The sequence below is a fragment of the Atractosteus spatula genome, chromosome 7, assembly GCF_055471065.1.
Source record: "Atractosteus spatula isolate fAtrSpa1 chromosome 7, fAtrSpa1.hap1, whole genome shotgun sequence".
Taxonomy (NCBI): Eukaryota; Metazoa; Chordata; class Actinopteri; order Semionotiformes; family Lepisosteidae; genus Atractosteus; species Atractosteus spatula.
In genome coordinates, this window is record NC_142712.1 from 50,100,129 (window position 1) to 50,113,093 (window position 12,965).

Sequence of the window (12,965 nt, forward strand, 5' to 3'; positions counted from 1 at the left end):
TCTGTCTAAAAGTCAATTATCAATATCCTTGGATTATCCCGAGATGGCTTTTCAGATAAGCTTATATTTATTTTTTTGTAAAGACATTCAATGTATTTTATGTAATCTATGATGCAAGGATATTTTGTTTGATGAAACAAAAAGACTTACCCGAATTGTCTCAAGTGTGTTTTTCCTGCTATAATAAAAAAAAACTAAGAAAAAAGTAAACTTGGGTCTGCAAGTTCAGCAACATACAAAGAATTTTAGTTTTTACCAGAAAGTAGCTCCATTTTAAGTAGACTAACATAGGACATATTTGGAAGCAGACAGCAAGCAAGCAGTTTGAAATGCACTCATATTTAAATGGTAATCAGATTAAAAATTGCTTTGTGGGGAAGTATATGTCATTAAGACAAATGACAATTATAGCATTTACCTTTGCGATACCGCAAAATACAAATCTACAACCACATAGGAAGAAAACACCAAAAAAGAGAGTGGATTTACAGTATGAGTGAATTTATTTACAGAATTACAAAGTACCATGCAGATTCAAACACAGAATTTGTTGCCCATTCCCAAGACCCAGACTAACTTTCTGTACAGTTCTGTAAACATTTCAAACACTATGAAGAATTCAGAAATTACAAAAAAATAGCAAAGAGCTGATAAATTTTACAATGACCTATATGCACTAAATAGTCCAGAGGTATGAGGAGATGTCTCAGTATTTTCTTTATTTTTTAAAGCGCCCCTTCTATATAACAGATAATGTGATGGTCTAGGCATTCAGTTACTTTTCCTCTGCATGTACTGCATGTTGCCAGTTGGGATGAACTGTTAAAACTGCTTTTTGAAAAATTAATAATCACTTTACATTGATAAGTAGCAGCATGAACACACTTGCATAGCACTCTTCAGAGCTTGCCCCATGATTACTGCTGATGTGAGGGACACAGGAACTGCTTCACCAGCGGTCTGTCAGGGATGTAGCTGTATTTCATTGGACTCCTTTTGAAAGGACTTCCTCCTGCAGCCACAGCACTAGACACCAGCTCAGAAAATGTGCTTTGAATTCCATGCTGAAACACTTACAGGAGAACAAAACCATAACTATGTTCACCTAAATTTTGCAGCAATGTAATTTTCTTTTCTTTACTGCAGTTCCTCAATAAAATCTAAAATTAAGGTAAATATTGTCTATGTATACAATTGTGTTAACTAACATCCAATTAAATACATCATTTCTGTAATTCCTCCTCCATTCAACAGTCATTTATCACTCAAGGTAGTGTAGTGTAACATCATAAAGCCCTATCTGCATAATGTAGACGGATTGACCCTCCAATAATCAGAATTATTTTTTAAAAAATGCTGTAAAATACATTTCTGGACGTATTATAAGCCTGTAATTTAAATGCCCTTAAACTGGCGTAATATAGCTGTAAATAGTACATATAAATTTATCAACCACAAATCAGCTTTGGGGACCAATGTCTTCTGTCTACAAGGCAGCCTTAAAGACTGTGAGGTGTGGTGCCTGGTATCTGCTCATACAGAGATCACATCGATTCATTTCTGAAATGAGATGTCTGTGAACCAGGGTCAGTCACACCATGAAGGATTCCCACTGCACATCTCGCTTCATCCAGGCTACTGATTGTACTGCTAAGAAAAGCTTCATTTCTGCATTACTTCACAAACATTACATTTTAAAAAATCTAAACACTTATATATATAAATCAATTTATTTTAACAGAAAACATATGTAAAGCATTAAGAGTACCACTTATTTATACATTTTCTATTAATAACACTTCAATTTACACTTTTATTTTTAAATAGTTTAATATAATGTCTTCAAAGTTGTATGGATAACTCCTCAGCTTTATAAAGCATCTAAACTGTGAGCCAAGTGCAAGTCCTAACTTAGACTAACTAGTAAGGAACCGACTGCCCAGCAAACACACGGAAAAAGATTCCAGACAGCACCAAAAGATTTAAAAAGCATTGGAAGTCAAGGCAGTAGACAGATGTTCTCTGTACAAATTTGAATATTCACATGGATTGCGTTCCTATCCACATCTGGTTTGTCCCATGTACATTTGGCACAAACCAAGTAACTTTTCATTGCTGTTGAGCTTCAGCCTCACCTGACTAACACAAGGTAACTGTGTGAAGTGCTGTGTTTTCCCCACAAAAAGCTAAAACAAAAAAGTGCAAAAACACTGGAGTATACTGCACTTCATTCCTATAACTTATGAAAAAGCTATATATAAAGTGCAGTATTTCTGTAAACTGTAGCTGCTATTTAGTACACTTGTAATGAAACATACAGGTACTGTATGAGTTATAATTTAATAGTCTATACAGTATTCTGTATGGTCTTCATGAGTATACTCCAGTGGTTTTGGCAGCTGTACAGAGTGTTTGCTTCATTATGTACACATGTCCATCAGAAGCATAAAACTCACAATTAGTTGCTTTTCAATCACATGTTGAAGATTTAGTGAAGACTTGCAAACACACCTAAAGGCTAATGGTATTGCTATACTAGGACAAATTTAAAGTAACACTGCTTTTCATTTCTTCTTTTAAGCAGTTTAAAATCCATGTTATGAGCAGTTTAAAAAGTGCTATTAAAACATATATGAACATATCATTTTTGGATGTACACTTTTTTGGTTTTCTAATATTATGGATGTTATGTACAGTATAATCAATGTAATAATACAAAGGCATTTTACATTAAAGACATAAATTATATAAAGCTAGAAGAAAAACATCCTTAGATGTAGAAAGCAATTGCAATATATTTTTTAAATTTTGTGCAAACATTTTGAAAATTTGCTGTTGAAGATGTAGAGTAAGGCCCTTGAATTGAAAACCTCAAGACAATTGCAGCAGTTTTTGAATTTAAAACTGATATGATGAATGCTTTCTTAACATTAATTAGATAAGTGATGTTAGCCATGCAACAACATTATAACACAATCTCAGCTGTATGTGCTGTCTGCAGTTCTAGTCCTTGTGATCCGGGATGAAATGCAAGACCAGAGAGCAGGACAGGTATGCACATTACACACAGGGAAAAGGTGACTTCACCTTCCAGGCTCTTCTGCAGGATAGAATATTTTACCAAACCTGAGCAACATTAATGAAAACCTCTCCCTTTCCACCTAAAACTGGGTCTGGAGGCCCAGCTCCTCTGAACAGCCAGTAACAAGGTTTACTCTCACTTCAGAAACCAATCAAAATTAACCTCATGCAGCATGATGATAAAAAGATGATCATACTCAACAAGACTTTCATTCTCCCTTTACCCATGACTTCTGCAGGCAAAGAAAATAGCACTTAATGACATAATGCCCACCAACATCCTTTTAAACATTCTAAACCAACGGAGTAACAGATGACCCTACTACACTCTCTGAGACACCAGCAGGAATATCTTGTCTGTTTTAGGCTGTGTTTGCCCTCGGTTTGTAAAGAAATGATTTACTTCTATTGGAAAAGATTACAGGTACACTGGGTTTCAGCAGATGTGTTTTTTCTAACTGGATTAGCTAACGTCTCTGTAGTGGACAGTGAAACCTGGACCAAATAAAGTTAGAATGCAAAAGCAACTTACCATAGGTGAGTCGTTTTGCAAACCTGTTCGGTCCTAATTTTAACTAAACCAAAATGAGCACACCTATCCAGGAACTGTGATTCTCATAGCCATGGTTCATATGACTATATTCTTTGCCTGGATCTGTATCTAAACCTTAAAACACAGACCTTAAGTTTAAAAATAAAGTTTAAATTTGAAAAAGAGGCATAAATGTGGTGCACACTGAACAGACGCACTGGGTCTTACTAACAGTCAACATTTACATAACCATGGTAACAAACAGTCACCTGGACTAGTAATAACAGACAACCACTACAAAAGCCCGCATAAAAACTTAAGACAAACTGTAATAAATAAAGATGGTTTGTATAAACAGTTCCAAAGTTAGGTAAAATATTGCCAATATTTAATCTTTATATCATATGACTATATAATACAAATGCTCTTTTATAAAAAAATTCTAATGTTCTATATACAGTACATTTGCATTGTATCCAACATAACCTTTACAGTTTAATTTCTTTATAACCTTTAAAATGACCCCGTAATACCACATAATTTTTATTCTCTAGTGTCTAGCACAGATAAAAGGTTTTATATTAACGAAGCCTGTTACACAATGTGCAAACAATTTGCGAAATAAACAGTCACTCTATTCCTCGCCAGAATGTACAACAGGGTGGCACTCCCCTAGACTAGACCAGACCCCTAGACTAGTGTGTGGGGTACCAGGAAAGGTGTGTGAGTCTGGCCACTGGGCACACCACCATTTCTTTACACTGGCACCCTAATCTCTCCAGGCCTTTGTCAGAGTGCTAAGGAGTCGACCTCAATCGAAGACATCAGTGTGGGGAGATGAGAAAATCGGGGTTGCTAACTGGGCCTTCCTTCAGATGGTACCACTGCAACACTGAGTGGTACCTGGGATAAGGGGGCCAGAGGGGCAGTAACAGATAGGTCTCCCTCCTGGAAAAGGGGCAGGTGGGGAAGCTCTAAAGGCCTAGAGGGAGTGACGGGTAAGGCGGCTCTCTTACAGCTTTGGCAGTTTGCATGCTGGGCCCTGCGGACTGGCAGGCCTGGCCTGCGGGGCAGGTGCGCAGACTGCAGCGGGGAGACGGCAGGGGGTAGGCAGTGGACACAGCTGTGTCAGAAGCAGGCTGGAGAGGGGCGGAGGCGCGGGGTCACAAGTAAGGCTCCCCGAAGGTCCTGCGGCACTCCATGACCCCGGCACTGGGCGGCCGGTCACAGTTGTGTGTCAGCTTGACCTGGCGGGGGGTGAGCCGGTCGTATGCCATCTTGTACTCTCTGTCAAACGCATCTGTGTGGGCAAGAAAGCACATGCTGAAGAAACAGAGCCTGGAGACTTTATGAAGGAAAACTTTTTTGGCACCATTTTATATTAAATATTCATAATTATTTAATAATGACATTGATTAAACAAGTTATTTTTATTGAATTTGAAAATGAGACAAAACTAACAGACACTGAATTCTTTATATGACAGAACTAATAAAATTTCACTAATTATTATTTTTTAATGGGTTTGCTATATAGCATCTTATACCATGCTAGCTAGACATACTTTTAGTAGATATACTCAACTTTCTATTCTGGTTATTTTAGCTCAAGGCAGACCTTACAATGGAGCTCCTCTGAAGACTGTGTAAAGCAGCCCCACTCACCAATGTCAATGTTGTCTTTGCCCAGAGCGACCAGCGATAGGAACAGGATATCCCTGTACAAGCTCCTGTAAGACACACATTGAAAAGAATAAGACTTCTGTTACCATTGTCTATCTCTTCTGAATTACACACTCTCAGTGTTCAGTGAACACTTGGCCCTGTTAGTGGTATTCACTCCTCATTTAGGAAAAGTTTATGAAAGTCTTAGGATACATCCATATAACATGTTAGACAGGTGATTAAATATGAAAATAACAAAAATTGCAAATAAAAATTGCAAATATGAGAAAACTATCATTATATTATACTTGTACAGCATATATTAACTTAATATGTTAATGAAAAAGTCAGATGGATGACTAGAATTATTGGCCTACCACGTGTTTTTTTTTCCGGGCATGCACATCACTGAGCATGAAAGAGATTTTTTAGTTCCCTGGCCCTCACCTCTGCCTCTTCATGCCCAGCTGCTGTCCCAGGATCTCCAGGACCTGACTCATGGGCCGGTACACGTCATTCATCTGGATGCTCTTCACCACACTCTGCAGCAGCTCCTCTCCAAACGGCTCCTCCTCCTCTCGGACTGAGCTCATCACCGGGTAGTTCAGGCCTGCAGGAGGGCAGAGAGCATGTCAGACCTCACTGGGCAACACTGCAAGACTCACACATCAAGGCCAGCCCCACTCACACTACAACAGCTGAAACCACCACCGTTCGGAAACAAAACAGCAACACAGAATCAAATGCTGTGCAAGCAGCTAAAAAAAAAAAACCAAATACCATTACATCTTCAAATATCTGAGCATATTTGAAATTTGCCACAAACATTTGTCACTTTTTTATTCAAGAAACAGAATTCATGTCTATTTTATAAATAGAGACATAAATCCTACATTTAGAGCAGCAGAATTTTTAAAATGACTATTTTTTCCTACTTGTATTGGGGGATACAAATATAAAAGCTATAATTCATTAAAATATTTATTGTTACATTATTAATACACTTTTTATTAGCATCATCACTATCATTGTAAGGGTTGCCAAAAACGTCAATTAAAATAATGATCATATTAGTGCTGGTAGGTTTGAGGAACATCAGCAGCTATAAAACAAAGAGATGCAAATAGAAAGAAACATATATTTACAGCAAATAAAAAGCATTAAGGGTGAAACTGAGGGTAAACATGAACAAAATAATTTTGCTGACAAGTAATAGTCAGAGTAAAAACTCACTCTCTATTAAAAGAGTGCAATTAAGACCTGAAAAACAGAGAATAGAGTACTGTTAGCATCCAAAAGAGCTGTAATCTGTGCAGGTACTAGCCAAAGCAACTTTACATGACTTCTGAATGCTGCTCACCACCCTAATATGACACAGATACTGTGTATGACACAGTGTTAGCATTCACACTTGGCTCTGTTCAAGCAATGCTTATGCTCGAAAGATCTGAGATTACATGAGTGTTTAAGAATCTAGGTTGTTTCTTCTCTGCACAAGACAATGCCCTTTAATGCCTAGACCCATACCTCAATGTATGTGCTCAGGAAGGAACTACTGCAGTAGAGATAACAAAGCCAAAGTCGTTGTAGAAAGCTCACTGACCCGCCCGCCTCCAAGCGGCTGGTGAAACAGCTGTGGATCGTATCGGGTAACACTTACTGTGTGTGTTCCAAAGGATGTAGAAGGGCTGGATGGGGTCCTGGTGCAGTTTCAGATTGTCCCAGAGGATCTGGATTAACACATGCTTACTGTCTTCAGACATCCAGTGTCGAGGCACCTGCAGAAAGTACCAAAGCATTACAAAAAGATCTGTAAAAAGACAATAACTTTTTTATTTTCTGTGAAAGTAAGCACAAGATTTTTATGTTAGGTAAGAAGAGTCTTTTAAAATAGATTATTTTTCAAATCCATGCTTACTTTTTGAAGGCTTTTTTATTTCTATTAACAAAGTGACTTACATAGTGACTAGCTCCACATGACTGCTGTTTTCCGTAAGATAACTGAATTTGTGAATAAGTGCATTTGTGAACAAAATGGATGGATATAAACAAAAGCAAAAAAGCAAGGATGTTAATGTTTAATATTTTTCACTTTGCAATCTTTCTAAAGCATGTACTGCTCTGCCACATAGAGAAATTAGTTCAAATTATACTTAATAGATTAAAAGCTCTTGTGTGATGCTCGAATTAAAGCTGCAGGAAATGAGTTCTATTTTTTCTTGATGTTTATCAAGTGGAAGTACACTCCACTGAAGGTCTGACATCCCAGCAGAGAATGACATCGCGCCACTTCAATACCTAAACCAGTTTCACGGTGCCCATTCTGAACTGAATAGGAAATACAAGAAAATGGGAAAAGGCATGTAATGGACTATTTTCTTATGGCCAGGGAAAATATTTCACAAATCAGTGAAACAAAAGCTTGTTGGCCAAATTGGTTGTGTCAGTTTTGTGTCATTTTAATTTTGAAAACACAATGTACTTAAGCAGTTACATGCTATACAGTTATTTTATTTATATACAGAGACCTACTGAAAAAAGAATAGTGTTTAAATAGGACCAAGTAATAGGTTTATTCCATGCTGAAAAGAGAAGAGAGAAAACACAACATTTCGGCTGTGAAGCCTTCTTCAGCCTTCTTCACACTTGAATCAGCATGGAATAAACCTATTACTTGTTCCTTTGCTGACTATGCATGCTGATGCAGCTACCCACCTGAACTATAGTGTTTTAATACTTATTTAAAGAGAAGATCAACCTAATGTTCGGATTTCATCAACTTGTGACCCACAGTTCAAGACAAAGATATTGTTTTAACACTGAGTTATGTACAGACGCAAGCATTTTACAAAAAAAGACAGGATACTCTTTTTCTCCACAAACAATATAAATGTTTATACCAAACAATATAAATGACTAACACCACATAAATCAGATCTGAAGTCAACAATAAATACACTTGAGAAAAATACTGCTAAAGCTCTGTGGCCCTTAGAATGCCTAGAGAACAGTGAGCCCCAGTCTCTCTGTCTCAAAATGCCCACCTGGGTACCCCGATTGCAGTGTTCTGAAGTAAGGATGAGGCCAGGAAGGTTGCTGGGCAGATCCAGCCTGCGGAAATACCAAACCAGGTTCCAGAACACAATGGGATGGTGGTCCACAATGTCAGATACAGTGATGACCTGGTCCCCCTCGTTCTCCATCAGGCTTTCCAGTTCCTTCCATAGCACCAGTGGACTTAGGTATGGAACTGTTACGGGCTCAGGGTTGTGGAGACGCCAGTCCAGGCTCAGGGGATCCTGCGGCGGAATATCACAGGATCACAACAGATTTAGACACAGGCATCCAGATCTCACCACAGAAGTTTTTACCCATTCTAGAAAAGCTAGTCTATAGTCTCAACATTGGTAATAATAGTACAATATTGTTGACTAGTTGGCGATGACTGTTTATATGGTGATAAAGTATGGCTGGTATAGCTTTACCTGTCTATACTCAGGCAGTGCCATGATAACTGTTAACTTCCCTAATTACTTTTTTTATGCTTTCATCACAGTAGTCACATTGTAAGATGCAAATTACCACATACAAATTTAGTCGCAGTAAAGAGTCATTTATATAAATAGGTTACTAAGACCTTCAAGGCTCAAATGCAATCTTATTTTTTTAAATGTAACTAATTTTTCAAAAGCTTGTTTAAACATTTTTTTACCATTTTATTTTTTATCAACCAACTTTAGTAACAGTACAGTCTACATCATGATGTCTACATCATAAAAATTAAATTACTTTTAGAAAATGAGTAAACAAAATGTATTCATCATGATGTCTACATCATTAAAATTAAATTACTTTTAGAAAATTAGTAAACAAAATGTATTCTTTTGCAAGGAACTCTTTAAGCGGTCCCTGTAGGTCTATCAGTTCAGAGTAATGTGCTGCAGCATCTCACCGTGCTGTCGTTGAGCCTGCTGGGCAGGCTACCTGTGGAGACACAGTGGCCGTTTCTGTGGGGGCCTGGATGCTCCTCTAGGGGTTCACAGGTGCTGACACTGCGGACCACGGGGGCCCCTGAGGGCCCAGAGCTCTGTCGTCTCTCCGAGGGGATATTAATGCAGTGGGCAGGAGAGTAGCTAAGAGAGGTGCTCCTATAAGAAGGAAAACATTAAGCACGAAAAAATGCACAGAGGAGATAGAGGGCAGTAAGTGAAGCAGATTCAAATCTAGAATAAAATAAACCAGGTCACTAGGAATGTTTTATTTTTAAAATATAATAGGAAACAAGAAGGAACAAACCACTGTGTTATTACATATGTAACAACAACACGGCTCCAGTACAGTACTTCAGCGCACTCTTAAACACTTTTGCTTGTTTTTTTTGCTACACTTATCTTAGTTTCACCATGCCCTCATTGTCTCTAACCACTATTCTCTAATCTGTATTCTGTTTTCCTAGGGTAACCGTCTTTATGAGGAGAGTGGTGGATGGAGAGCTGGGGCTTGGCCATTGGCTGTTGTGCAGCCAGGTGCTCCTGTGTGAAGAGCTCTGATTTAAAATGCAGATTCAGCTGCAAACGGGCCCAGAGAGCAATTCTATCACGGCAACATCAAAGCAATCTGATAATCAGCAATCCTAATTAGAGGGGGTCGGAATGGATTCCTGATTCAATTAATACAGTCTGGAAACAGTAACAGAAAAATAAATAATAATGACGGTTTAAACAAGTCTCGAAAGCAGTTCATAGAATTGGCTATGTTTTCAGTGATGTGATGGAGCTGTAGGATTTTCAGTTATTTACAGAAAGGGGATTTATTGGCAGACTGATAACACTGGAAGATATTAAATGTCTGGCAGCATGAGTTTTTGTCATTGAGGATTTCTACCAGTCGAAAATAAGGCTGTTTATCCATCAAAGGACTAATTTGGGCTTATTAATGTGTCTGCAATATCTGGACAGATACCTAGCATTTTAAAGAACGAAGTTAGCAACATATGTACCACGCAAAGAGCAAAGACGTTTGCAAACCCATCTCTCACACAAACCACAGACTGGCAGTGTACCGCCCTGAGAAGAAATATGGCGTTATAAACACACTTGTGTCAGAAGACATCCTAGCATCCTTTAACATACAGTAAACATCTTTTAAGACATACAGTAGGATGTACATGGAAAGATGGAATGCTGTGGGAAAGGAAATAGTGGGAAACTGTGAGAGTTTTTAAAGCAACGGTAGCTACTGGTCCTAGTTTGTACCTGTTGCTGCTGGGGCACTTCTGCACAATGATTTTAGGAGATGTAGGGGAGAGGGCCATGGCTGGAAGAGGCGGGAGGAGTGCAGACTGCCCTGGCCCCAGCCCAGTAGAGACAGAGTATGATGACGACACACCCTCCTCTACTGACGGACTGTTCTTCAGGAAGTACCTGGACAGAAAGTAAATTGGGATAGTAGATTAAACACTGCAACAATGCAACAACCAGAAATGGAGTGAACAGAGAATAACTTAGAGAAGCCATCCTAGAAAGGAAAGAGTTAATTTTTTTTTGTTTTCCTCAGAAACAGTCTTAGTTTTTCCAAAACTAAACTCTAGCGTGACTCTTGTTTTGAAGCCTGGGATGAGGAGACAGTTGATGGAAAATACAGAAAAATGGAAATACACAAGAGCAAAGAAGACAAGGAAGGATGAAAGAGGGAAAATCACAGTTTTAGACAGAAGGAAGGCAACACAAATATGGAGGAAGAGACAGAAAGAGCTTAGAAACAGATAAAAAGAGAGGAAGACCAACCGAGAGACAGAGGAAAAGGGCAATGTGTAGAGCTTGCTCCTACCGGCCAGGCCCCCGCAGGTCCCGAATCTCCACGTTGAGGAAAGGCAGGAAGGGGTTTCCACAGAAGGGGCAGGTGGTATTAAGGTTGGAGTCATCAGCCATCCAGCCAGCCATGATCTCCTCGTCATATACCAGACAGTCACATGTCTTGCAGCGCGAGCAACTGGAGATTAGCACCTATACATACACATACAGTACAAATGTGTTCCAAGATCTGAACTTGCAGGAGCAACCTTACCGTGAACCACAGCTTCTCCACTGATAAGACAGTGAGCACTCAAATACCTAAATGGAGAAACACTATCTACAGGCGAACCATTATTACAGACATACTACATCCCTGAGATATAGTCTACACCTATTCCTCATCCCTAAAAAATAGGATCTCACACACCTTACAGATACACCTTTCACTCAAAAAAGGTAAACCACACCCACTTTCCAAGTGCTCTGCACTTCAGAGGTCTAAAAACAACACGCCATGTATGATAACATGAAACTGAGAAGATACGTGATGAAAGGATTATAGCTCCTCAGAACCCCAGCTGCAACTAGCTTACCTCCATGGCATAGTTCTGGAAGATGCTGGTGTTGCTGGTGTAACGTGAGGAGCCCAGCTCAGATTTGTCTGGCAAGGGGAAACTAGAGGCTGAAGACAGGAAACAGCCTGAAATGAAAAGGCGTCAGAATGAACAAAAATGTAAATAGTGTGATTTTAAACTTAACAAAGCCTCCATAGATGAAGGAGTTAAAGCGAATGGGGTTGCAATTTAACAGCACTTATCCTGTCGAGAAAAAGTGTAAAGTGTGTTCTCTTCACGGTGATTATACGATTTACCTCATTCACGACAAGACAGCACTCCATTTTTTACCATGACTACATTAAACAGCACCGCCATTCGCGGACTCCTAATCAACAAGGTATTCCTGGCAGCTGTAGTGCTCCTGGTTCAGAGAAAGGCATGTCTGGACTTAATGATGATGGAGCCCTTTTAGAACTGTATAAACAGCTGGGTGATTTGAGGTGCTCCAATCAGGCAGCACTTCTTCATGAGAAATTGACTTGGCTCTCTATTTAGCAAGTAAATAAAACCCTCACTCACTGGCCTCACTCTGAGAACACATTCAGAGGAACATGCTGCGCACACATAAAAATATTCTATTTCCCGGCATCCTGCTGCTGAGATTAAGAGCAGTAATGGTGACACATTTATTGAGTTTGCTGTGTTTCGGGCAAGCTAGTATACATGTATTCACCCAATGTTTTCACTAAAACTGATTAAACAATTCGTCACCTTGTTGCCTTTTATATCTCAACGTGCTACACGATTGAAACTTAAACCACAATATGATATACTGCTATTATATTACAATATTACAAGACATAAGATCTGGTCTAACATGCTCGATTATGCATATCATATCGATTATGCAAAACTGTGCCCAACTATACAGCAGTGACAGAGCGACCACTTTAAATGACCTATTTCTACACCTCTGAAACTGAATGCAAGTTTGAAACAATAAACGTAACGTCTGCCCAGGCATGTCTTTTGGACACAATTGAGATGTCTCATGGGGCCATGGGGTTTACCTGTGGGGCAGGGTTGTCGGGTCGTGCTGTGATGCGAGGGGGGGCTGCTTGGGCTGGCCTTGTTAGGGCTCTTGTTGGGGCCAGTGATGCCATTGTGCTGGGGGGACATGGCCCCCTCAGGCTCCAGACCGGGCTCGTCATCCAGCAGGGAGGACCCGTCAGCGTCTCTGGCCCCCACAGATGACACGCTGGTCCTGTCACTGTTCACATCTTGAGCCTAAGGAAGAGAGGGGAGAGCACAGGCTGAGACATCAAGCAGGACAAAT

The 12,965-nt window shown here is 39.5% G+C and overlaps 1 protein-coding gene across 5 annotated transcripts in view; it reads right to left on the reverse strand.

Moving 5' to 3' along the window:
- Positions 1 to 480: 480 nt before the first annotated feature.
- Positions 481 to 12,965, reverse strand: part of dennd4a (DENN domain containing 4A) — a 54,005-nt gene continuing 41,520 nt past the window's right edge. For all 5 annotated transcript variants that reach the window (XM_088921914.1, XM_088921912.1, XM_088921913.1 and 2 more), the window contains 10 exons: positions 12,700 to 12,916; positions 11,666 to 11,772; positions 11,107 to 11,282; positions 10,533 to 10,700; positions 9,230 to 9,425; positions 8,322 to 8,576; positions 6,938 to 7,055; positions 5,725 to 5,887; positions 5,278 to 5,342; positions 481 to 4,913 (listed from right to left, as the gene is read on the reverse strand). In XM_088921914.1, coding sequence (XP_088778040.1) covers positions 4,777 to 4,913; positions 5,278 to 5,342; positions 5,725 to 5,887; positions 6,938 to 7,055; positions 8,322 to 8,576; positions 9,230 to 9,425; positions 10,533 to 10,700; positions 11,107 to 11,282; positions 11,666 to 11,772; positions 12,700 to 12,916 — 1,602 coding nt within the window. In that variant the 3' untranslated portion in view covers positions 481 to 4,776. The remainder of the gene's footprint in view (positions 4,914 to 5,277; positions 5,343 to 5,724; positions 5,888 to 6,937; positions 7,056 to 8,321; positions 8,577 to 9,229; positions 9,426 to 10,532; positions 10,701 to 11,106; positions 11,283 to 11,665; positions 11,773 to 12,699; positions 12,917 to 12,965) is intronic.